The sequence below is a fragment of the Filicampus tigris genome, chromosome 19, assembly GCF_054856515.1.
Source record: "Filicampus tigris isolate MCC_2025a chromosome 19, RoL_Ftig_1.0, whole genome shotgun sequence".
Classification (NCBI taxonomy): Eukaryota; Metazoa; Chordata; class Actinopteri; order Syngnathiformes; family Syngnathidae; genus Filicampus; species Filicampus tigris.
Genome location: NC_141235.1, coordinates 13,579,744 through 13,607,614, shown reverse-complemented (window position 1 = coordinate 13,607,614; position 27,871 = coordinate 13,579,744). Strand labels below are relative to the sequence as shown.

The following is a 27,871-nucleotide window of genomic DNA, read 5'->3' as shown; positions in this document are numbered from 1 at the left end:
AGTTCCTCCTTAAAATGCAACGCGTTTCCTTCTTTTGATTGGCTCCAATTTATAAAACAAAAAGCAAGGTCTCTTCTGATTGGCTAAGAGTTCATCGGGAACGCGAAGCTTCCTGGTTAACTACAAATGGTGCAATCGTGCTGTTTTTAAACCTGAACTGCGGTGGGAAATCTGTCGTAGGGGTCGAAATGTCGCACAGGTGTGATTGCAGCCTAGTTGTCGTCGTCGTGCTCTACCTGTGCGTAACTGCGACATGTACATTTTCCACTTTGGATCACTTAAAGGCGCATGCCAGCGACAAGACACAGGGCAGAGCTGTGGTCGAGCTGCTGAGACGCTTGCTGGGGAACAGATCAACTGAGTTCATCGTCATAGTCAACAGGAGCCTCTCCAACGACAGCCTGGATGTGTGCGAGCTCAAATCGACTAAAAACAACAAGATAGTCGCCACGGGGAACAGCGGAGTTTCCGTGGCTTCTGGGATTTACAATTACTTGAAATATTTCTGCAACTGCCACGTTTCCTGGTCAGGGGATCAGTTGGATTTGCCCCGTCCTCTTCCTAAACTCTCCGGTGTCCTCCGCATCAACACTCAGCACAGGTCAGTGACCCCTCTGTCCCACCCGTGTCTACTGTCAACACACTGACGCGTGGGTACTGGATGTTCTGACAAAACAATGCAACTCGATTATCTGTGTTTCAAACATTTCTGCTCATTTTTGTTTTCCTTTACTGCAACTTGGACTGATCTCGTGGCTTGCGTTAATAATTTGTCACAAGGGTTTAATTGCTCCGACAAGTTTACAATAATTAATTGACCTAGAATTTGTCTTACTATAACTGCCAAGGGTATTATGGTTAAAGGGGAAGTCACCCTAAAATGTTCTTTCAATAATATGTTCTATACGCCTCCACTAGTCAAAACATGACATTCTGATTAATATTGTGTTTGTGTTAAACAACAAAATCCTCCGTTTTTAGCCATCTCACGGGGCGACCATTTTGTCACTTCTGTCGACTGAAAATGACATCACAGTTGCTCTGGCCCCAGGTAATAATCAATCACGGCTCACCTGCTCTCTGAAGCTGAGTAATGACTGTGACACAACTGTGATTGTCATTTTCAGTCAACAGAAGTGACAAAATGGCCGCCACTTCCTGAGATAGAAAAATCCCCCCATTTTTTTCCCTGTTTAACTCCTATTCCACAAAAGCGATATTAATCATGAGTCTTTCGTTTCAAATTTCGCTCAGCAGGCAGGGGAGAGGGTGCTAGTGGAAGTTGGTCAAAGTTATTAGGCGGAACGAACGGAAGCCCATTTAAAATGATAGGCGGCTTATAAGTGGTTACTATCCGGCCGGACAAAAAGGCAGATAGACGGACGGCGGAAGGGTACCCTGGCTGCAGACAGAAGGCGATAAATGGACTGGGAAATTTTATTAAAATGGCCAGCTCTGATATTTGTGACTTGGGATGAGCGATGTACAAAGAAACAGCGTCATTGATAAAACTGATACTGTCACAGATTTTGCTGCTGCTAGCAGAAGTATGCTTTAGCGATTAGTTTTTAACACGGGCCCTTTCACTCTAAAGCGGCTGTGTACAAACCATATCAAACTGAGCTGTATTTTAAGGATTAAGAGCTTTGAATGGTGTAACACAAACATATGATGATCTTATAAATGAATTTGCTCACACATACCTGACTGGTGGCTGGCTTCCTTCTTCAAATTATTACAAAGTTGCAAACAGCAGTTTGTTTTGATACAACACAAAGCATCTGTTGTCACTCCTTATTTTCTTTATTGAAACAAAAAAAAAAAAACCTCTCTGTCAAAGGCAGTCTTGCTTGACGCCAGTGCATCGTTTCCCTTCAAATATAAACTTTTGCTACTTGGGGTATTTTACATGCACAGTCTAAGAGAGCTTTTTAGTAAATCAATACTGTAATTTAATAGTGGTATCCAAAACATTCAGTTAATTCAATATTACATTTTTTTAGAACTTCAATACACATACAAAATGCACACGTGCAGCATAACAATCCTAGCAATAATGAAGCGTGCAAGGTCTACATAGTCTCAAGTCACTGACAAAAACTCAGCATGCATTGACTGTTTATTCAATCAATCAATCACATTTTATTTATATAGCACTTTTCATACACAATGCAACTCAAAGTGCTGTGCAATTAAAAGCATCTAAAACACAACATAATAAGAAGACCCGCAGACGCCCCTCCCTCCCAAAATACACAGAGACATTTATCCACCAGTACATCAGCACTCAGATACACACAACCTGATAAACCGATAAAGACATACAATACAATACCATTTTATTTATATAGTGCATTTCATAACAGCTAGAGCTGTAACAAAGCACTTTAAAAACAATACAATAAATAAAATAAAAAAACCAATAAGTGACAAGGCACAGGAAAGCACAGAAAAACCATTTGAGGAAAGTTTACCTAAGGGGACCCGCTCATCCACGCTAAGGGGAATGACAGCCCACGGCCGCAGGGAGCGCCACCATCACAGAGACCCCCGGCCCAGATTAACCAGGTAGACCCCACACTTAGTGTAGAGGCCCCCGGTCACCCGGACCTATTGAACTCAACTCAGAGCAAACTCCTTGGCAGTGTCACCACACTCAAGGAGATGTGGAAAAGAGGAGACTGTCCCCTAAGCACGTCATTCCTATTCGCTTGTATGTCTGCGCGCATGCATCTTGTGTGGTTAGATTGCCATCTCTTGACCGTGTTGAGTAACTGCATACTATCTTCAACTAATGAAGCAAAATGCCATAAAAGCTGTGGAAGTGCTTTTGACCGTAAGTGACTTCCTTAAGGTCTTGGAGGTGTTTGTATTTCAGTTCTGACTCTGTGACTGTCTGAGCTGGAGTTTTGAAGTTGGTGACATGGAAGTGGATGCCAGTCATCAAGAGTGGTTGATTTTCAAATCCATCGTTCCATCACCCGCAGCTCCCTCAGTGTTTCCTTCTGCTTCTGTTTTCCAACATATTCTTTTCTTCTTTATAGCTTTCTTCCAGGTCTTTTCATGGCTCATTCTTTGCCATCAAGTTGTGTCATCCTCAACATCAAATTCTCTTTAATCAAGTCCGCTTTGCTGCCATGGAAAACTTAAAAACAGAGCTGGGCATTTTACTAAAACTTTGTGGTCTGTTTCTCGCCTTTCGCCTACAGCTGGGGTACCCTTCCGCCGTCCGTTTATCCGCCATTTTGTCTGGCCTGGCCAAATAGTAATCGCCTATAGACTGGTCTGACTATCATTACTATCACTATCATTTACTTGGGCTTCCGTTAGCGTTTTGGGCTACCAACTTAGACAAACTACCACCACTAGCACTGCACCCCTCCCCACCTCTCCAGGTCCCGGCGCGTGATGAAGAGAGTGTAGCGACAGAGGCAGCTACAATGATGCAAATTGGTAGAATTTCTGAAACAGTGATTTCACATGCCAAAATTAGTTTTCTAAATATGCAGGGTTTTTCCTAAATTCAAAATTGTGAGGCGGCTGCCTCCAGCCAGAACAGTTGACATTGCACAACACAGCGCGATTGATGTTCCTCAGTGTATTTTAAGTACAGTTGCAGCGAACAATGAGACAATTACAATAGACGATTACATAGACGATTACATAGACAGGAAAAAATGGGCTTCCAACTAGTGGTGGGCGATATGGCAAAAATATCATATCACTTTTTTTTTTTTTTTTTTTAAATAAAATCACGATCATGATTTTTTTTTTTTAAACACTTTTTTTTTACACTTTTTTTTTTAGACTAATTTGCACATTTTTTTTTTACCATTTTCCTCATGTTAAATATACAACATTTAAAATGTATATAAAACCCTAAAAGGAAAAAAAAACATTTTAAGACAGCTAAGCTTTCTGAACACGTTTTAATTTGAATAGAATCAGAATCATTTATTAATGGCCACACAACAGATTTGGTGGAATTTGTTATCAGTACAGCAGTTAAAGCTCACATTTCTCCTGTCTCAGTTCCATCATAGTGGCAATTTTTATCAAAATGTGCAGTGAACGTAAACATATAAGGTAGCGTAAGCATAAAAACCCAGCTCGTAACGCGGGTCTAGCACTTTGAAGAGTCTTTTAAACCCCTCGTTTCCCACTGTATTAATGGGAATCTTGTCTTCAGCAAGGTAATAAGTCACTGCCTCAGTTACTTCTTTACACTGCTTGCTTGTTTTCTCATATGGAGTGTGCTTGTTAAATGACTGTGTTACCGTGGGTTGTGTTAGCTTGGAGCTAGCGGCTGACTCTGGCTACCATGTGTCTGATGTCTGATCTCCGTTTGTTTTTGCTGTCGCCGTTGTTTTTTGGGTGCTGTCTCTGCAAGTGATTTAACAGGTTAGTCGTGTTGCCATTTGACGTCCAACGTGAATCTCTGCAAACTTTGCAAATAACTGGTTTGCGCCAAACCAAATCGACACTGTGGATGTGGAGTTTCTTTTCAGGTCCAACTCGGATTTGTGGTGACTTTCCGCTATACCTTCCCGCTATACAAACAAATAGGGAGGCGGGGAGTGTCACGCACGGTGCACTGTGCGTGCTGTGATTGGTTGGTCGGGTATACGCGTCAGAGGCTTTGAGCCGCCATAGAGCTAAACTGTATAGAATGTGCCCTGTAGACGATCAAACGATCTTTCGGCTTTATGTGGTCATCAACATGTTAAAGTCCTTTACGATCTAAGATCGTCATATCGCCCACCCCCACTTCCAACTATGCTTAGTCCGACTATTTTTTAAAGTTTCCCGTATCACTGACAAAATGGGTGTCCATTAGGGGTGTAACGGTACACGTGGGTGTATTAATATGTTTCGGTATGGCATTGTTCGGTTCGGTCCACTTATTAGCGCGAGTTTACGCACGGGCGCTATTGCACGCAGGAGAGGAGAGCAGCGGCACTAAAGAGGATCTAGGACGCCAGCAGCCGTGATAAATCATAAATGCATGGATAAATGGCATTATAATGGCATACGCAAACAAGCCAGAGCGAAGGTCCGCCGTACACTGCGGTCTCCTTTGGGAATATTCTGGCTTTCCTGTTAAAATCGCGGATAGGGAAAGGTACGTGTATAAGTCCCAAAGTTGTGTGCCGACATTGCTACATGAGATTGGCGGCTATGTTGCAGGTAACACGTCTAACATAATAACGAATATCCAAATTCAATAATAGTTTCATGATAATTTACAAAGACATTAACCTTTTTTTTTTTGTCATGAATCTCACTGGGTGGGAAGTCTGTCAATCTGGGTGGGCCTGTGCATACGGTGCAGGGGCGGAGCCATGGGTGGGCCTGTGCACACCCAGGCCCACCCATGGCTCCGCCCCTGCACCGTGCCCATATTTGGAAGTGCTGACGTACCGGCCGACCAGGATGTAAAAAGTGAGGCTTTTCTTACTGATTTATAAAATGTATCTTTCATTGTTACAAAAGAAATCCCAGTTTGCTCATTTCAAAAAAAGAAAAATCAAGAGGAGACAAGATGTATCTTTCTCCTGGCAAATGACACTGGAGACTACATGTTTCGTTTTGTTGGATTTGACTGCAGCTTTCCATACAGTAGACCACAGTATTCTTTTGAATCGTTTGCAACACCAAGTGGGCATTAGTGGATGCGTTCTAGAGTGGTTTAGATCTTATTTTTCTCTTAGCCAGGGTTGCTCTGAGTCCCGCTCTGACTCTCTATCGTATGGTGTTCCACAGGGTTCTATTTTTGGGCCATTGCTGTTCTCGTTGTATTTGCTGCCGCTGGGTTCCATCCTTCGAAAACATGGTATTTCCTTCCACTGCTATGCGGACGACTGTCAAATATATATCCCGCTGAGCAAAAAACTCATTCTCCATAAGACCACATTTGTCCTGCCTAAAGGACATCAAAGACTGGATGTCACTGAATTTCTTAAAATTCAATGAACAGAAAACAGACGTTATGGTGTTTGGTCCCAGTGGCTCGTCTACATCCCACCCTGTTGTCCTGGGCCCCTTGGCTTCATATCTAAAGCCAACAGTCACAAATTTGGGTTTTAAAATGGACAGTGATCTTAAATTGGACCAGCAAATCAGCGCTGTTGTAAAGTCCAGCTTCTTTCACCTTTAGACAGCTGGCTAATGTAAAGCCCCTCCTTTCCCATCAGCACTTAGAAACAGTCATCCATGCCTTTGTTACATCTCGGCTAGATTACTGTAATGCAATTTATTTTGGAGTCGGCCAGTCCTCTCTCAAACGTCGCCAGTTGGTCCAAAATGCTGCTGCCCGCCTTCTAACTGGAGCTCGGAAGATGGAGCACATAACACCAATCCTGGCCTCCCTTCACTGGCTCCCGGTGCATTTCAGGGTTCGATTTAAGATTCTCCTATTTGTCTATAAATCATTAAATGGCCTGGCCCCGGCGTACCTCTCCGAGCTCCTCCACTCCTACGCACCTTCGCGCAGCCTCAGGTCTGTGGACCAGGCGCTGCTCGAGGTGCCGAGGACCAAGCGGAGCCTCAGAGGGGATCGAGCCTTTTCGACTGCTGGTCCTTCCCTTTGGAACGACCTCCCATTGGATGTTAGGCAAGCCCCCTCTCTGTCCACTTTTAAAACCCGGTTGAAGACAGACTTCTATTCGCTGGCTTTTGATCAGACCTGAAACTTTCATCTCTTTTCCGGTGTCAATTGTATATAGTGTTTTATGTTAATTTATTGATCAACACTATGGCCTTTTTATTGTTTATTATTATTATTATTATTTATTATTGTTTGTACAGTGTTTTGTTACAGCTTTAGCTGTTATGGAATGCGTTATATAAATAAAATTGTATTGTATTGTATAATACAGAAAATGCACTTTATTTATCAAGGCTTCCTCCATTGTCCTCATGCCGTGACTTGTGAATAAGTCCGTCAAAATAGCAGTAAATCGCTTGCCAGCCGCTCTCCTGTTGGAAACACTTTCTGAAGTCACGACGGTGCTGCCGTAAAGTAGAATATGTTTCAAGCCGAGGGGATTCACCAACGACGGCGTCGTGGCAGACAGCAGACCAGGGCTGTCTTTACCTACTCATAGGCCCCGGGGCTAACCATCAAATATAGGTCCCCCTCCCTGGCTCTAAAGCCCCTATCCCAAACATTTCCAACTGTTGGTGAAGGTAGAAAAATCACATCAGAGTAGGGTTGCCCACCGTCCCTTGAAAAATGGAATCGTCCCGTATTTAGGTACGTCAGTACGGGTCCCGTATTGAGTTGTAAAGGGATGTACTTTGTCCGTAATATCGTCGGAGTAAAAAATAATCTGTAAAATATCACAAGGACTCACCAGTGCATCTGCCTGTAATATCGTTGGAGTAAAAAAGAATCTGTGCATTTGCTCTTGTTGAAAAAGCACTCCTGGTGCTTCTGTGATATTCCAACCTGTCCACTCATTGTCCTTTTTATCAAAGTGAGATGCGCGTTCACTTGGACAGAATATTGACTGATAAAGTGCCACCACCTACGGTTTTGTCATCTTGGCTGTGTAAACAAATATGCGCGGGGATCAGTCACGTGATGTCCGGAGCTCTGTCACGGGAACTTCCTCTACATGGAGATTGGCTGAAAATTATCCTAGTATATGGTACAGGTGTGTGATTGGACTGCGGATGCCATGATGTTATGATTGACAGACAAATAAACAAATGACAGAATAATGTGGAATTTAATGCCTTCCGATATGCCCCCTAGAGTGGGATTCGTGTACTGCAGCAGCAAGTGACCCTCTCTACGGACACAGCGTTGCACAGAATCGCCTGCGGCTTGGTTAATTCATGGCAGGAATGTAAAGTGATTGACAGAAAAATCTACTTTTTTTTTATTTTTTATTTTTTTACTCTGATAGTCCCTGAATATGCCCCTGGGCTCAAGCCCAGGTAAACCCGTTGGTAAGTGTGGCTCTGGGTGCCACCCTTCACCGCATACACATGAATGGGGCTGACAACAGCGCGCTGCAAGTTCAGAGCTAAAAGAGCTTGAAAGGTAAACCGGGCGAGGAGCCGCATGCGGCTCGTGTGACACGAGTTCGCCATGACTGATATAGCGCCTCCATAGTGGCGAACGCTGCAACTGTACTTAAAATATGTTGAGGAACATCAATCGCGCTGTGTTGTGCAATGTCAACTGTTCTGGTTGGAGGCAGCCACTTCAATTTTGAATGTAGGAAAAACCCTGCATATTTAGAAAACGAATTTTGGCATGTGTAATCACTGTTTCAGAATTTCTACCAATTTGCATCATTGTGGCCGCCCGCCTCCGTCGCTACACTCTCTTCATCAGACCTATCGTACCTCTATATCTGATCGTATGGCACATTGACCATCTGACAGAGAGGGCACAGACATGGTTGCTGCAAGAGAATAAGTAAAGCTCAAATGATCGTTTCCTCTAAGATGTTCAAAACTATACACACACTTGATGTTAGCTAGCTCACCAACATGTTGACAAACCTAAGAATTGACATATTACACCTCATCACTACTTCAACAAAAATATAAAACGGTGTCATGTAACTGATACACATCAGTTTTTACCTCAGAGGACTTATTGCTGTGGACGAGGACTTCTTGCTAGTCGCGAGTTGTGATAATGCAGTGAAGCTGCTGGCAACTTGCGTGGTGAGGAAGGGGTGGAGTTAGGCGTTTTCACAATCAAGACAGTTGGAGTTAAGAAATTTACGTTGAGATTATTGCCAACAGGTTTGATTGGTTAATAAAGTGCACAAATGATATGCCCACGTCGGGACTGACCATTAGTGAGTCGATTTGTGAAAAAAAATATTTGACCATGTTTGGGCATACAAGGTTTCTGCTGGACAGCGACAATATACTGTATATGGGCAGAAAAAAATTCCTGTATCATTTAATTTGAGGACTCATTTCACTTTAAATTGCCAAAATGCTCCCTGTATGTGACTTATGTGATCCATGAGGATTTTCAACTTCCTCTACGGCCATTACTGTACAGTGAATGCAGACTAATCAAATCTAATCAAATCAAATTTTATTTATATAGCACTTTTCACACACAAGATGCAACTCAAAGTGCTGTACATTAAAAACATCAAAATACAGCATAAAAAGAGAGCCAAGGGGAGCTCGTCCACGCTGAGCGGGATGGCAGCCCATGGCCACGGGTAGCACCACCACCTCAAAGACCCCCGGACCACGACAACCGGGGCAGCCCCTAAGCATGGCGCAGGGAGGGCAGCCACACCTCCCAGCGCGGAGGCCCCCCTTGAGGAAACACTGGAGGTAAAACCTAGATGAAGCTAAAGGAAAATGACGAAACGAAGCTAAAAAGACAAAGCAATAAAAGAAGCTAAGACCTATAAAACAATAAGATTGGATAAAAATAGTATGAGATTAAGAACAATTATTTAAAGGCCAAATTAAATAGGTATGTCTTGAGCTTCCACTAAAAAATATTAACAGTCTCTGTAGACCTGCGGAGGACTCTGCGGACTAATCACGTTGCCTTAATGTGAACGCGCGCAGTTTATTTTTTTTTCACCAACCATTCCGCGGCTGGTGCCCGGGCCGAACCGTGATGCTTGCTCCATACGGGCCAGGGATCAAAGTTGATCTGGCATGAAAACACTTGGCCTCTTCCGCTCTGCAATCTCCTCAATTTCACGTGCAGGAAGAAGAGCTCTGAAGCCGCTTCCTTATTCTTTTTCTACTGTCGGTAGAGGGGCATGGCACTGCACTACGCCATAGCGCCTCCTACCTTCCCAGGCGGTGTGTAACATAGGGATGTGTACATGTGGCTAACGTCTGTTTTTTTTCTTTTTGTCAATCTTCCGCGGGCCAGACCAACTTGCTTGGAGGGCCCAATCTGGCCCGCAAGCCGCTAGTTGAATAGTCCTGTTGTTCTATATCGCTTTTTTTATTCATAGAAGATAGATTGTGAGTCAAGGAAGACGCAGGTTGCTACAGAAAGAGGACGTGGGTGAGAATAAAGGCTAAAAATGGGAATACTGGAGGGTGGGGCTCACTCAGAGTCACTTGAATGCAAGGTGCGTATGCTACTTGCGTGCATTTTTACCACAAGCGTGGTATTGAGCTCGTATCGTGCAATACCCAATATTCCCCACTACTGTAATACCGTGCAATACTCGACATTCCCCACTACTGTTAGTCTAGTTTTATTTTTATCCAATGCTGTTCCTTACATTTCACTACAGCACTGCAGCACTGTCACTTAGAGTATTTTTTTCCTCTGTACTATGTACAGGCCGAAATGAGTGTTCCTCATATTTTTTATGTAGATGTAGGTTGGTGTGTATACACATGTGTATATACACATGTTACTGCGTATATCTACATAGGTTTGATTCTAAATGTTTGCCGTCAATGTTATACATTAATGGCCACATTATGCCGCCGCCCCTGTGTGACCTATATCTTTGCTACTGTAACAATGAAAATTTCCCCACTGTGGGATCAATAAAGGCATTCTTATTCTTATTAAATAAGTGTCCCTTGACCTCTTGAGCAAGGTACTGAACCCCCAGTTGTTCCTGATGCTATTTTATCAGTCGGTGAATGAGGAGTCGGTAGTGGCTAGTACTGGCTACGTTTACATGGACAAAAATTTCTTTCATCCGAGCAGAGTTCAGATTGAAATTATGATCAATCTCTTTTCATGGACAGTAAAACTATTGATGCCATTAGGACTTGCATGTTAATGCGTCACACTTTCGATTGAAACAAATAATTTTGACATGCACACAGTGACCAAATATACCGTAAATAGTTGTAGAAAAAGCCGTAGTGACTTCCGTGTCAACAAAACATCACTCCGTCCATTTTAATGTTAAACGTTAGAGTTATTTCACATATTTTTCCCGTTAGCGCTTTTACGTCGAGTTAACACTTCCTAAAGGAGCTGCAAATGTACCAGTTCAGTCTTGCTCTGCTTCTTTTTTTTTTTTCAAACTTTATTGAATCAAACAACAAACAATATAACATTCGCACTGCTTCTACTAGCTTCCGGGAAAAACAGAAACGTGTATCCTGACGTCACAGACATGCGTGGTAAAGACGGTTTGTTCCGAAATTTCGGAATAAGCTTTCATGTGCGCCGACCGGACATAAACCACCCCTCTTGTTCGGGATAAAATCTTGATCGGAATGGCCTGATCGGATCAAAGATTCCGAATGGGGTGTATAGATGAAGCATTTTTATTCCGACCAGGCTTTTAATCCGAATAAACGTGTCCATGTAAACATAAACCAGTGTTGAAGCGCTTTGAGTGCCTTGTAGATGGAAAAGCACTATACAAGTGGAAGCCCATTTACCATTCTTTGATTGCCTATAGTTTCCCACAGAATCAATTTCAGACTGGAGTGCATGGGATGCATTATGTAATGGATTTTAGAACTCCCAAATAGTTAATTTTCATGGTGTGAGAGACAAGTCAGTGTTGCCTCTGTGCATTTTCGGCATATAATAGCAGTATTTCAATAGTGGGGCACCCATCATTGCAACTGAGCACATTAAAGAAACATGTTTGCATCACAAATAGAGCATTGTAACTCATTATGTTTCATTGTTCATTAAAGGGTGCAATGAAAACTTGCGGCGGCTATGTCCTTTAAAAGGAGCATTTCTCTCAATTAACTGCTGTGAATTAGACCCGCATCAGCTCACCCCAGTTATGTCATGTGCACAGACTGAAAAAGCCATGTGAAGCATGGAAAAGTGTGACAACATTTGTTTTTCCCACGACTGGAATTCCACTGGTGTAAGACAGGGGTGTCACACTTTCATCCTGGGCCCAAATCAACCCAAACACATTTTTTTCAAGAATATGTTCCCATCAGGTCCGCTAGTCCAAACACATCATTGTGATTAATATTGCATTTGTGGAATATGAGTTAAAGCAACAAAACCCACCACTCTAGCCATCTCAGGGGGCGGCCATTTTGTCACTTCTGTCGACTGAAGTTGACATCACAGATGCCCTGAAGGCTCAAATAACAACCAATCACGGCTCAGCTTCAGAAAACAGGTCAGCAGTGATTGGTCGGTTGGTGGAACTTACCGTTTTTAAAACAATAACGGATTTAATCACATTTAAAATGAAACATCAACAGCTCAAATCGTTGCTTTTTAGTAAAGGGCAATATCAATAGTTTATCTTGCACCATGGAGACAGTCAAGTGCAACAGTAACAGTCTAGGAAGTGTGAATTTTTATGCTACAAAGTGGATTGGAACAAAACAGCATCCATGTTTCATCTTGTGTTTATCATTTGGTCTGTGTCCAGGTTCCGCTACTATCAGAACGTCTGCACCGTTAGCTATTCGTCCGTGTGGTGGGACTGGCCACGGTGGGAGAGAGAGATTGACTGGATGGCGCTTAACGGGATCAATCTTCCATTGGCTTTCACTGCCCAAGAGGCCCTGTGGCAAGAGGTAAGGGCAAAAACCAGAGCTGGACAGTCCGTCCCCAGGGAGGAACGGTCCGTCCCAGGCGGACGACAAAAATGGACTCTGAACACTTCAAATGCGCCACTAGTTACCCAACTGCGCAGGAGGTTTTTCAATCTCTATGAGCCGTCACCTTACCGTGGTGGAGGGGTTTGCGTGTCCCAATGATCCTCGGAGCTAAGTTGTCTGGGGCTTCATGCCCCTGGCAGGGTCACCCATGACAAACAGGTCCTAGGTGAGGGACCAGACCAAGCACAGCTCAAATGACACCTATGATGAGTAAAAATATTGGACAACGTTTTACCTTGCCCGGACGCGGGTCACCGGGGCCGCCCTCTGGAGTCAGGCCTGGAGGTGGGGCTCGTTGGCGAGCGCCTGGTGGGCCTGCACCCATGAGACCCGGCCGGGCTCCGCCTGAAAAGGCAACGTGGGTCCCCCTTCCCAAGGGCTCACCACCTGTGGAAGGGGCCAAAGGGGTCGGGTGCCCTGTGAGCTGGGCGTTGGTTATAGGCAGGGACCTTGCCGGTCCGATCCCCGGCGACAGAAACTAGCTCTTGGGACATGAAATGTCACCTCTCTGGCAGGGAAGGAGCCCAAGCTGGTGTGTGAGGCTGAGAAGTTCCAACTAGACATAGTCGGGCTTGCCTCTACACAGAGCTTGGGCTCTGGTACCAGTCCTCTCGAGAGGGGTTGGATACTCTTCCACTCTGGAGTTGCCCAGGGAGAGGGGCGCAGAGCAGGTGTGGGCATACTTATTGTCCCCCAACTTGGTGCCTGTACATTGGGGTTTACCCCAGTGGACGAGAGGGTAACTCCCACCTTCGGCAGAACTTTACCAACATCCCGGGGGACATTGAGTCCGAGTGGACCATGATTCGTGCCTCCATTGTTGAGGCGGCTGATCGGAGCTGTGGCCGCAAGGTGGTTGGTGTCTGTCGTGGCGGCAATCCCCGACGGCATGCTGTCTAGCTCAAGAAGGAGTCCTATCGGGCCTTTTTGGCCTGCGGGACTCCAGAGGCAGCTGACAGGTACCGGCTGGCCAAGCGCCATGCAGCTTTGGCGGTTGCTGAGACAAAAACCCGGGTGTGGGAGGAGTTCAGTGAGGCCATGGAAAATGACTTCCGGACGGGTTTGAGGAAATTCTGCTCCACCATCCGGCATCTCAGGAGGGGAAAGCAGTGCACCATTAACACTGTGTACAGTGGAGATGGGCTGCTGCTGACCTCGACTCGGGACGTTGTGGGGCGGTGGAGAAAATACTTCGAAGACCTCCTCAATTCCACCAACACAGCTTCCACTAAGGAAGCAGAGCCTGGAGACTCTGAGGTGCGCTCTCCTATCGCTGGGGTTGAAGTGACCGAGGTAGTTAAAAAGCTCATCAGTGGCAAAGTGGATGAGATCCGCCCGGAGTTCCTAAAGGCTCTGGATGTTGTGGGGCTGTTATGATTGACACACCTTTACAACATAGCGTGGACATCGGGGACGGTGTTTCTGGATTGGCAGATTGGGATGGTGGTCCCCCTTTTTAAGAAAGGGGACCGGAGGGTGTGTTCCAATTACAGAGGAATCACACGCCTCGGCCTCCCTGGTAAGGTTTAATCAAGGGTGCTGCAGAGGAGGGACCGTCAGGAGGTCGAATCTCGGATTCAGGAGGAGCAATGTGGTTTTTGTCCTGGCCGTGTAACAGTAGACCAGTTTACACCCTCAGCCGGGTCCTCGAGGATACATGGGATTTCGCCCAACCAGTCTACACGTGTTTTGTGGACTTGGAGAAGGCCTTCGACTGTGTCCCTCTGGGAGTTCTGTGGGGGTGCTTTGGGAGTACGGGGTCCCGAGCCCCCTGATAAGCGCTGTTCGGTCCCTATACCACTGATGTGAAAGTTTGGTCTGCATTGCCGGCAGTAAATCAGATTCGTTCCGAGTGAGGGTTGGACTCCGCCAAGGCTGCCCTTTGTCACCGATTCTGTTCATAACTTTTATGGACAGAATTTCTAGGTGCAGCCAAGGTGTTGAGGGGGTCCGGTTTGGTGGCCTCAGTATTGCATCTCTGCTTTTTGCAAATGATGTGGTGCTGTTGGCTTCTTCAAGCCGCGACCTCCAACTTTCACTGGAGCGGTTCGCAGCAGAGTGTGAAACAATTGGGTTGAAAAATCAGCATTTCCAAATCTGAGACCATGGTCCTCAGTCGGAAATGGATGGAGTGCCCTCTATAGGTCGGGGATGAGATTCTGCTTCAAGTGGAGGAGTTCAACTATCTTGGGGTCTTGTTCGCGAGTGAGGTTAGGATGGAACGGGAGATGGACAGGCGAATCGGTGCAGCGTCTGCTGTTATGCGGACTCTGTATCGGGCTGTCGTGGTGAAGGAGGAGCTGAGCCAAAAGGCGAAGATCTCGATTTACCGGTCGATCTACGTTCCTACCCTCACCTATGGTCATGAGCTGTGGGTCATGACCAAAAGAACAAGATCTCGGATACAAGTGGCCGAAATGGGTTTCCTCCGCAGGGTGTCCGGGCTCTCCCTTAGAGATAGGGTGAGAAGTCCGGCCATCTGGGAGGGACTTGGAGTCGAGCCGCTGCTCCTCCATGTTGAGAGGAGCCAGGTGGTGGCTCAGGCATCTGTTTAGGATGCCTCCTGGACGCCTCCATGGTGAGGTGTTCCGGGCATGTTGCACCGGCAGGAGGCCCCGAGGACGACCCAGGACACGCTGGAGAGACTATGTCTCCCGGCTTGCCTGGGAACGCCTTGGGATCCCTCTGGAAGAGCTGGAAGACGTGGCTGGGGAGAGGGAAGTCTGCACTTCCCTGCTGAAGCTGCTGCCTCCGCGACCCGACCTCGGATAAGCGGCAGATAATGGATGGGTGGATGGATGGATGGATGGATGGACTTGGGGGGAGGGGGGCTTGACCGATGTGAGGGGCGGCTGAGAAAATAATAAATTTTCATCACTTCACTTTTCAGTAAAAGCATGAGATTAGAAAATGTGTTTGAACGGAATTTGGCTGAAGAATATTGAACAAAAAAATCTAAAAACAATATAAGTAATCATGGGGCAATAGCAAAATGTTTAACCTAATGCGCAAGTAAAATGAAAGACTCCCCCGGCCCCTCCCTTCCCAAACACACACGGGGTAACAGGTACCACACAGAAGCTTGGATTGGACTGGGACAGAAGGTCTTAATATTTTCAAAATCTATTAAATCAACAAAAAACATTTGAAAATGTCAAATACATGCTGGAGGGGCTTAAACAAGAAGTCAACCCAGACACATTTTCAGTTGACAGAAGTAACAAAATGGCCGCCCCCTGAGATGGCTAAAATAGGTGGATTTTGCTACTTAAACTCATATTACGGGCGGCACGGTGATCGACTGGATAGCACGTCCGCCTCACAGTTCAGAGGTCGTGGGTTCGATCCCGGCTCCGGCCTCCCTGTGTGGAGTTTGCATGTTCTCCCCGTGCCTGCGTGGGTTTTCTTTGGGTACTCCGGTTTCCTCCCACATTCCAAAAACATGCATGGTAAGTTGATTGGACACTCTAAATTGGCCCTTGGTGTGAGTGTGGAGGTTTGTTTGTCTGTCTGTGCCCTGCAATTGGCTGGCAACCAATTCAGGGTGTCCCCCGCCTAATGCCCGAAGACAGATGGCATAGGCTCCAGCACGCCTGCGACCCTTGAGGATAAGCATTATGGATAATGGATGGATGGAACTCATATTCCACAAACGCAATATTAATCAGAATACCGTGTTCCAACTAGTGGGCCTGCTGGGAACATATTCTTGAAAAAAAAAGTAATATAGCATGCATATTTTTGTTTGTATTCTAGTTTGGCCTTTCACGTTAAAAAAAGGACACTTTGCTAGATTGTAAAATAGTCAGTTTACAGCTTGGATACATTTACAGTGCTCTCAAAATAACGACACATTTTGATCCAACCTGAAATGTTCGTCTCTTTGCCAGTGTCTATTGTATATAGTGTTTTACGTTAATTCATTGATTCAATGTTGTTGTACTATGGCTATTTTGTTATTTGTATGTAAAGTGCTTTGTTACAGCTCTAGCAGTTACGAAACGCGCTGTATAAATGCAGTTGTATTGTATTGTATTCTCCGCGTCACTATACGTCACTGGCAAAGATAGATGAACAAAGATGCATTTATGTTTGAAACCACTTTTTGACTGAACCAGTACAGTATTCACTCTTGAGTACTCACCAATTCTGATAATGCGCCGACGTCGTGTGTCGAGGAGAGCCCAACTACATCTCGTCGGTTCTTATCAACCTCGCACGTCAGTTCACAAGTAACAATGGCCAAATAGAGGAAAGAAGAAAAAAGAAAAACTTGTTCATGTACGCAACATCTTTTGGGTTTTTTTTAATGCTTGACATTAGGCAGTCATTTTCTATTTGTTGCAAATGTGAAACAGTATATTATTGCACTGATTCACTACCATGTTCCTATTGCACCTTTTAGGTCTACCGGGCTCTTGGTTTAAACCAATCAGAAATCGAAGAATTCTTCGCTGGCCCGGCATTTCTTGCCTGGAACCGCATGGGAAACATGTTTGAGTTTGGCGGACCACTGCCACAGTCCTGGCATGTGAACCAGCTGACCCTCCAAGTACTGTAACCTTCATAATTATATCGCTGTTGCTGTCTTCAATAAACATGATGTCACTAATTGAAAAATCAATCTGAAGGACAAAAAGTTGTATTCAATACAGGATTAAAACCTGTTGTCTGTGAGATTAAATGTTTTACCATTCGCTTATAGATATGTATAAACTTTAACATACAGCTATTTACACATTAAATATTCTGTTTTCTCCTTGTGATTAAAATTCCTAAAAGATCTTTTTTTCTTTCACAGTTTAAAATTTTAGAGCGAATGAGATCATTTGGCATGATTCCCGTGCTGCCAGCCTTCTCAGGGAACATCCCCAAGGGAATCCTCAGGTAAAAAAAAATTATATATTATGTATGTTTGTGTATATGTCTGTGTATATATGTCTGTGTGTGTGTATATATATATATATATATATATATATATATATATATATATACACGTGTATATATGTAGATATGTATATATCTATATATATGTATATATCTCTATATGTATATCTTTATATATCATTTTTAGAAAAAATACAGACGTTCTTTACTAGTGTCTTTGCATGGCATATTATTCGTTCACATTTAGTGGTTAAGTCGACACATCCCTGTTCAAATTCCAAGTTTTTTAGATAGAAGATAAATAACGTTTTGCATTGCTTTATCTTATTTTGGTCTGTTATTTGAACAGAAATGTGTAGACTTCGTATCCCCTGTATATAATGAAATTAAAAGATGTGGAAAAATGCATTATAATGTATCATTCATCGAACTATTGATACTGATTTAAAATGTAACCATAAATTGTTTTAGCACATTACAAAGTATTTTTATTTATTTTATTTATTTATACGTATATTATCTTTAATTATACTCATATTATGATGATTACCTTTTATTCCAGTGGAATATTGTTGTCCAATTTTACTCCTTTCTGTATCCCCAAAATACAATTGTCGAGGGCCACACTATGCTAATATCAATTGTGTACAATGACAATATAAGGTATTTTATTTCAATCAGTATATTGTATTATTTTAATAAGCCTCTACTTGTGTAGTTATTGTGTCCGTTGTTTTCTTCCCTCCACTGTGCTGGAAATGAAAATGTTGTTAACATGAGGACCGCTGTTGGCATTAGCGGTGCAACGATTCATCGGTAAATCGGCAACAAACAATTATCAAATTAATCACTAAGTATTGTTGATGATTGAGGAATTGTTTAAATACCCGTTTTCATTTCAAATTGTCCAAATCCTCATCATTTCAGTTTCTCTACTAGGGCTGCTCGATTATGGAAAAAAAAAAAAATAATCACGATTACTTTGGTAATAATTGAAATCACGATTATTCAAATGATCATTTCTTTTTTGGTACAAAACATGAAAATGTTTAAAAATAACAAAAATCTAAAGACGAATACATTTCTATGAAACACTATAATTATGTAAGTTTGAAACAACATTTATAGAATTAGATATTATAGAATAAGAAAAGGTGTAAATGTATAAACTCAAGAATGATTTCCTTGCATGTAAACAGTGTGTTGGATATAAATGCATATTAATAATACGTTTTTACGATTATGCCAATTTTGTAATCATGTAGTGTAATAATCGTACTTATAATTGAATTTTGATTAATTGCACAGCCCTATTCTCAACAGTAAATCTCCAATTTCTGTAGTCCTACATGAAAGCAGACTGATTATATGTGTTGAATGAAAATAAAACATTGCTTTTACTTTGGAAAATAATGATCAACATTTTTGCCTATTTTCTGACATGTTACGGACAAAACCAGCGCTGAATCCTAATTAATTTATGTTTATGTCTTCTTGAAATAATCTCCTATTTTTAAAGCAGAAGTCAACCCAAACATATTTTTTTAAGAATATGTTCCCAGCAGGCCCGCTAGTTGAAACAGGGCATTTTGATTAATTTTGCGTTAAAGGAATATAAATTAAGCAGCAAAATCCCCTCGTTTTTAGCCATCTCTGCGGGCGGCCATTTTGTCTTGTCTGAAAATGACATCACAAGTGCTCACAACGACCAATCACTTCTGACCTGTTCTCTGAATCTGAGCCATGATATAACGTCTTGAAAAGGAATTAACTAAGCACAAAGAAAAAAGTATTTTATAATGTTTCATACTGATACTTAGTGTGAAACATGGGCCTGTTTGGATAAACATGCGTCACTAATTCGCTTGTCTCTAAACAAAGACAATTAGCTACCTGCTGCTGCTGCTGCCACCTGCTGGTATGGAAGAGTACTACAATATAGTAACGACATGATTACGCTGTCAGGCGCTAGACCGCACAGGCACACAAATTAGATCATTTCCTACGGCACAGTGTTGGAAAAACACTGGTCTTTATCACTGCAAATTCCAGATATGCGCCAACAACTCACAACACCGTCACATGTATATTCTGATGCATTTCATTGGCTAAGAGACCGAGAATTGGATTAAAAAAAGGAAATAACGTGTACGCTCTCCGGCTTTAAAGGGAGAAACACGCAACAGCGCTGCCGGCTTTAGTGATGGAAACGCGGTTATGCGCTCCCGTGCTTAATAGGTTAATAAGAGTATTACTGTCACTAAATGCTACAGTACCTTTACTGAAGTGAGTTTGAATTTCAGGTTGCATCCAGAGGCAAATGTAACAAGATTGGGGCCATGGGCTCATTTCAACTGCAGCTTCTCCTGCTCCTATATCTTGGACCCCAGGGACCCACTCTTCCTCCGGATTGGTTCCCTCTATCTTTCCCAGGTGGTCAAACAATTTGGGACGGATCACATCTACAACACGGACACCTTCAATGAGATGATTCCTCCCTCCTCAGACCCTGCGTATCTGTCAGCTGTTAGTCGATCTGTCTTCGCCTCAATGACTGCTGGTGAGTTTTCACATATAAATACAAAATGTAATGTACATGTAATGGATGTTTCTGTACCGAAAGCAATACCTCCCAATTGTGGGGTGCCGAAGACTCATTTGATCCAGTCTACTGAGTGAGACAATTCTGAAAGCTTCAGTTTTTATTGGGTAGGACAGGACAGGACGTTTTAGCGTTGTGGTTGTGTTGTGTCCCCTCAATGCTAGATGGCTAAATGTTAGCGTCGCCAAATAACTGCGAGTAAACGTTTACTGGGACTGAGGTTGTGGTTTCAAAGGAGTAAAAACACATACTTGCATTCAAACTTGAAATTAACTCATTGGTGTGCCGTCAAACTTACATATTGAAGTAATGGCATACAATTAATCTTTAATATCTCTATGTGTGTTTTAGTCTCGATCGCGTTGCCACACCGACAAAAAAAAAAAAAAATCATAATGTGTCTTTGGTTATTGTTCAGGGGGCCGCATCCGGCCTGCAGGCCCTAGTTTGGGGACCCCTGCTTTGGTCATTGGCTATGGTAGGTCAAAAGCAGTGTTTACATTGAGACAGCAACGATGGACAATTCGCCGAACCTGTCAAAAGTCAGATATTTGGAGATATTCTTCACATGGTGTGAATGTCCGTGTCTCCTTCTTCTATACGTATATCTATATCTATATGTCCTTCTACAACTTCTATCACCACCCAATACAAAGGAGAAGACCGAAACAGAGACTCAAATATTGATGAAATAGATTTGCGCTGTGGTCATTTTAGCTGGCTAAAGCTAACTTAATAATAATTAGGATAACTTGGATTCCCAAAGATACTTTAAGATTTGGACATGTCATGTACTTCAGTGGGCATTTTTTTTGTGAATTTCTTTGTTATGGAGGTTTTTGAAGTGCTCATTGCATGTTTTTTTTGAAGGGGGGGATTCCACAAAGATGGCGGCCACTTGTCACATTTCTACTTTTAGTCAACTAACTTAAGTTTCTGCGACTTACCTCCAGCCCTGCCTTCCCAAGTTGGACCCTTTTCCCTGCCACCTACATAACTTTTCTTACGGTATCGCGTTCATCTCTATTATGGAATTAATTGGGGGGTTACATTACCATGCACTCATATGTCACACCATTTATTTTATTTTTTATTGCTGATGCAGATATTGCCACAGTCCGTGAAACACAAAACAGGTCAGGGTTCCCCATTCTGAACTGTATTTTGGTGAACTGAACTGCACCTTTTGAAAGATGGCTTTAGTAATCTTTGTAAGATTGAACACAAATTTGTTGTTATTTTTTTAGTACAATTAATTAGCTCACTTTGGGGACCCACAGATGACCTATTGTGTTACAAAACATAGCCCACTTCACAAACTACATACTGAGTCAAATATTTCATCCATTACTCGAGAATGGTCCCTTTCTTGTACCTCATGATTTTTTTTTTTTCTCTCTAGTTGATCCTCAAGCAATTTGGCTGATGCAGGGATGGTTGTTCTTTAGTGCCGCAGCTTTTTGGAAGCCTGCCCAGATTCGGGCCCTACTACACGGCGTGCCACTCGGACGGATGATCGTGCTCGATTTGTTTGCAGAGACCGAGCCAATTTTCTCCTACACCGAGTCTTTCTACGGACAGCCTTTCATCTGGTGCATGCTGCAAAACTTTGGCGGCAACAGTGGCCTCTTTGGCACAGTCGAGAGTGTCAACTCGGGGCCCTTCAAAGCCTTGCATTTCCCCAACTCCACCATGGTCGGCGTAGGGATGACGCCCGAGGGCATCGAGCAGAATCCCGTCATGTACGAATTAATGAGCGAGCTGGCGTGGCGCAAGGAGCCGGTCAACTTGGTTAAGTGGGCGTCTCTGTATGCCGTACGTCGTTACGGCACGACGCGAGACGGTGTGATCGCCGCATGGAGGCTCCTCTTTTCCAGCGTCTACAACTGCACCGTGCCACATTATCGAAATCATAACCACAGCCCGCTGGTGCGCCGGCCTTCTTTTCACCTGAAAACGGATCTTTGGTACAACCCGGCGGACTTGCTCAAAGCGTGGAAACTCATTATGGAAGCGTCTCCTTCTCTCATGTCCAAGGAAACGTTCCGGTACGATCTCGTTGATGTTACTCGGGAGGTGCTACAAGTTCTCACGACATCGTTTTACTTGGATATCACAGATGCCTTTCATAAACAAAAGTTGCCCCAACTGCTAATTACGGCAGGGGTGCTCATATACGACCTTTTGCCAGAACTCAATCGTTTGCTATGCAGTGACCGCAATTTCCTGTTGGGGAAATGGCTGGAGCGGGCGAAATCTTTAGCTATTGACGAGGAGGAGGCCCAGCTGTATGATATGAATGCCAGGAACCAGCTGACTCTGTGGGGCCCCGGTGGCGAAATCCAAGACTATGCCAGCAAAGAGTGGGGAGGCCTGATGGAGGACTACTACGCCCAACGATGGGGCCTGTTTGTCCAAACGCTGGTGGATTGTCTGGACAGCGGGCAGCCATTTAAGCAAGATGCCTTCAACCAGGCCGTTTTCCAGGTAGAAAAGGGATTTATTTATAATGGCCGAAAGTACCCCACAAAGCCTCATGGTGACACATATGAGATCACCCGCAGGATCTTTCTGAAGTATTACCCCCTGGCTTTGAAAACCTTGAAACCACTATAATGATCCACAGAGACGACATTTTTGAAAAATGTATGCAGCAAGACGATTGTGAATTCTTTAGAGCAGTGTTTTTCACACTGGTTGCAGCGAGATATTGTCAGATGTGCCGTGGGAAATGATCTAATTTGTGTGCCTGCATGTGCGGTCTAGCCCCTGGCAGCGTAATCATGTCTTTACTACATTGTAGTACTCTTCCATACCAGCAGGTGGCAGCAGCAGGTAGCTAATTGTCTGTTTAGACAAGCGAATTAGTGACACGTTTATCCAAACAGGCGAGTAATTATCAATAGGAAACATTATAAAATACTTTTTTTTCTTTTTGTTTATTTGATTCCTATTCAAGACGTTATAATATAACGTCATTCTTCAATGTTAAAAAATGCTTATATAAACAATATAAGACTTATATTGTTAAAATAAGCTTTTTTTTTTCCACAATTTCGGCTGGTGGTGTGCCGCAGGATTTTTTTCAATGAAATAAATGTGCCTTGACTCAAAAACACTGCTTTAGAGCTGTCCCAAACTTTGTCCATCCAGTTAACTCTTACCTGAAATGTTACAAATGCGGTAAGAGAAATGTCCTGCTCACAAGCCCGCACATTACAAATGAGGGAAACGATACAAACCAGACTGTTGTCACCTTAAACGGCATTCTGATTAATATTACGATTGTGGAATGGAATAGGAGTTAAGCGGTATCTGTGATGTCATTTTCCATTGACAGAAAGTGACAAACCTGATCAATCAGTATCAATCACCTGGAAAATGGGATTAAAAACCGGTGGATTTTGCGGCTTAATTTATGCTCCACAAATGCAATATTAATCAGAATGCCGCGTTTAGACTTGTGGTGGTCCATAGAACATATTATTGTAAAGAAAATGTTTGGGTTGACTTTCCCCACTAACATAATTCCGGTTGGCGCTAGACCGGTTTCAAGTCATATTGACCATTCTTTTTCTTGGGTGGAATGACTGCAGTTTTTAAAACCATTTCAAGCAAAATTTGGGAGCACAAGTTTGAATATTTGTAGGATTTTCTCATATCCACACTGGCTCCAAATTGTACATATTTGTACATAGTGCTCACACAGCGCAATTGTAATTGTCAGCAAGATTCTGGCATAATTCGAGCTGCATGTTTGACAGCACTGTTTGGCACAACTGGTAGAGTTAATTTTAATTGGATGTTGTCCTGGCAACTAGGGATGGGGATTGAGAAGATTTTAGTGGTTCTGATTACAATATCGATACTGCTAATCAATCCTATTCTTTAATTGAATCTCATTGGATGAAGCAATGAAATAAAAGTAATGAGGGGGGGCTGGTTGAGGAAGAAAAAAAAGTCTCATAGAATTTCAAGAGACCAACCAGAATGCAGTTTATGCGTACCTTACAGGGCAGCTTTTAACGTTCATCAATCCTACCAGCAATACCAGCTCTCTTTTAATCCGCATTGATTATTTTATTTTTTATTTTTTTACTGGATCAGGATTAAAATTGTTTTGGATTTTTCATTATAGTTAGTTATTTAGTTTTGACTGTTGTTAAATTCAGTCAGATTTAATTAGTTTTTAATGCAAGTTTGTTAGTTTTCATTAGTTGTTTTTTTAGTTTTGAAAATGCTTCATTTTAAATACATTTAATACGTTTTATTTATTATTATTATTACTATCTCCCCCCGAACCCCCCCCCCTTTTTGTGTTGATTGTACATTGTAAAATGTAGTTTGAGTTAGTTTTTTTAAAAGCATTTTCACTTTTGTTTTATTCAACCAAAACGTTTTTTTGGTTGGTTTGCATTTTTTTGTTAACTATAACAACATTTTGGCTGTGAATAGGGACCAGGCCGGACCGCGAATAGCTAGGGGCAGTGTTTGAAGCTTGCATTATCCCAAACTTTGGCTCGCAACACAAAGCAAAAAAAAAAAATAGGTCTGTAATTGGAAAAACTCCCAAGTTGGTGCAGTGGATAATAGAAAATTGTCATTAGAATTCATGCAAGCCAATTCTTGTTTTTTTGTTTTCAACTAATTGAAAGATGTGTGTTATATATTCATTCCACCCTGGAAAAGAATAACGCATTGAACTCCTTCAACTGCCATTGACGTTTTTGTCTTTTTTACAGACCAGCCATTCAATCCCAGGAATTTATTTATATATATTTTTTTCAAATTTTTCATTAGGGTAAAATAGGGTCTGAAAATATCTGGCAGTGGTTATATAAGTAATTAAAAACCTCAAATTAACTTTTGCCTATGATGAGCAAATACATTTCTGACTGCTGCTGTAAATGATGTGTACTGGAACTATTTGCATGCAGAGCTGTCAGTGTAACCAACATCTTCCAGCTCTCCAACACACACGTGCACAAACTCCACGGGCAACGACAGTCACGTGAGATGAGCATGTTTCAGTCTCTGGGAAATTTAATGGAGGTGGGACAAACTCAAATGAAAGATTTGCTATCTGTATTTGTATACAGTTCACTGGAGAAGAAAAAAAAACTTGATTTCAGTGCGTTCCTGTGCTAATACACATGTACAGTAATAGTGTGTTTACATTTTTTCAAATGGACAACATTGTCTGAAGAAGCACTGATTCTTAATATAAATTGTATGATGTGCAGTCTGAAGGCCTTTTCACTTCTGTGGAGGTTGTAGTGAATTGTTTATTTTTTGTTTTGCCTTGACAAGCCACAGTAGAGAAATAATAAAAAGTGAATCTCATTCCACATGGTAAACTCTTGCTTCGGGGTACACTACATACAGTACCCAGATAGAAAAAGTTGCATTAATATATAGCACTAAATGCAAAAAGTCACTTTTGTTTTTTCATTTTATTTACAGTTTCAAGATTCAATGTTTGATAAAACTGGCCTTCTACAGATTTGATCAAAGCAATCATGATGATCAATTTTCCAAATGAACAATGAAGATACTGACTCCAACAGTACCTTTTGAGTGTTTTCTTATGTAAATGAATTTAGATGTTAAACTCAGATTTCACGTGTATACTTCTTGGAAAATAATTCCGGAAAGTATAGATGATATTTTCAATGGATTTAGTTTTTTCAAATGTACAGTGTTTTTGTTTTTTTTGTTAGTGACTGATCAAATGTATTATGTCAATCACTGCTGTCTTTATTTGCTAAATATATATTTTTTTGATTAAATTAAGGTTGCATTTCTTGAACTCAGGCTTGTCATCAGGATCTTAAAGCTATGGTGACTAATACTGTCATTTTAATTTCCACTTTATGGGAATGTGTGATTCGTGTATTGTTTTTGTGCTGTCTGTTTCAAAGCCCACATTGTGATCTACAAATTCGTCAGGGTTTATGATTTAAATTTACGATTTAAATGAGGAGAAGGCGTCAAAGGACCCAACCTGCGATTTGTCTTTAGAGAATTTGGAAACCACGTGCGGTTGAGTCGCACCGAAAGTAAAGTCATGTGGCCGAAAAATGCGGCTTTCGGACGCAGCCTCGTTGAAAACTTACTTCCCAATGCATCACTGACACTGTAAAGGTCTAAGGTAAGGTAAAGTAAAGCGGAAGGCAAGTCAAAAAAATTCTTTACAATACATTCTACACCCCTCTACTAGTCTAAACAGTATTTGGATTAATATTGCGTTAATGAAATATGAATCAAACAAACAAACAAAAAAATCCACCCGTTTTTATCCATCTCAAGGGGCAGCCATTTTGCCTTGTACTGCCGCTTGCTGTCAACTTAAAATGACATCACAGTGCCTAAGGGCTCGGGAAACAACCAGAGGTGGGCATTTTACAAACATTTGACGGTCCGATGTAAAATGCACAAATCAAGGAGCAGACAAAACAATCAGCAGTGTCAGGTTACAGGCGATAGACTATTACGTAGACGGGAGACCGTTTCTTTTTAGGATAATGAAATTGAATAGTTTACTGAATGTAAAATTCATTTTATGAACTTATATTTGACTGACATATTTACATAATATATTTTGAAAGGATGTTTGCAAATAGTTTTTCAAATGTATTTTAAAATCTCACGTGCCCCCTGGAGTGGGTACACGTACCCCCATTTGAGAACTACTGATTGACATTTGCCTCCTCAACATAGAACAGGGGTGTCAAAGTCATTTTTTGTGGCGGGCCACGACATAGTTTTGGTGTCCCTCGGAGGGCCGTCACGACTGCGAACCTGTCCATATTGGGAACACAAGTTTGAATTTATGTAGGATTTTCTCATAGACCTGTATGATTGCCTTATATTAACAGATATGCACAGCAAATTAATCGCTAACTGGTTTTGAAATCAAAAGCCAGTAGCGACCCTCCGTCCCCGGTTTCCGTCCTGCATATTCAATCGACCCACGTGTTCCATGGGCGGAGCCAGAACGTGGCTAATGGGTGGGCCTGAATATTCCTCACTTCGCACAGGACAGGATCCCGACACATCGTATATTCAAATAAAATGACAAAGTGAATAATATGAAGTTCAGATCAGCGTTAGACAAGCACAATTATGCCATTCTTAATATCCAATACAATAAAAAAACTCATTTAAAAATTTCATTTCATCATAAATTACAAACATTTTTAAAGTATATATTTTTTTCATGAATCTCATTGGCTGGGCAGTCTGTCAATCTGGATGGGCCACAGGCCCACACATGGCTCCGCCCCGTCCCACGGTCAGAGTCAGCCAATCGGCGTCGAGAACTGACTTTACCGAAACACTGTCACATGCAGGTGCCGCACACCTGACACGCGATCGAGTAAGGAAACAAAAACTATAAAAGGGTGTGATGTATCTTGCGGTCCCACAAACGCAACGACATGTCCCATGTTCTTTTTATTTCACCGATGACAACGCTGTGCGTGTGTCAGTTGTTTTTGTTTGATATTTTTTCTTTGTTTGGCGGCGTGTCTGCTCGTGCGGCACCTGCGTGTGACGTAAAGAATATGTAATCGACGCCGATTGGCTGTTGCCGGCGAAGGATGGGCCGGGACCACGTGGGTACATTGAATATGCAGGACGGACATCGGGGACAATAAAGCTCTGCTATTTTTCAATTTATTTTAAAGGAGAAATTGGGAACAAATGCTTGCAATATCTCATATGTAGTGTAAAAAAAAAGATAATTTGAAAGAAACATGTCAACACACGTTTTGCCGGGCCACATAAAATGATTTCGCGGGCCAGATC

At 42.5% G+C, this 27,871-nt stretch overlaps 1 protein-coding gene across 1 annotated transcript; it reads left to right on the top strand.

The window, feature by feature from the left end:
• The first annotated feature begins 118 nt into the window (after window positions 1-118).
• naglu (N-acetylglucosaminidase, alpha) lies at window positions 119-25,851 on the top strand. Its single transcript, XM_086016174.1, has 6 exons — window positions 119-601; window positions 12,342-12,489; window positions 16,979-17,125; window positions 17,375-17,460; window positions 19,764-20,020; window positions 21,465-25,851. Exons 1-6 carry the CDS (start codon window positions 189-191, stop codon window positions 22,676-22,678), a joined length of 2,265 nt encoding a protein of 754 aa, XP_085872300.1. The 5' UTR covers window positions 119-188; the 3' UTR covers window positions 22,679-25,851.
• Window positions 25,852-27,871: the final 2,020 nt, after the last annotated feature.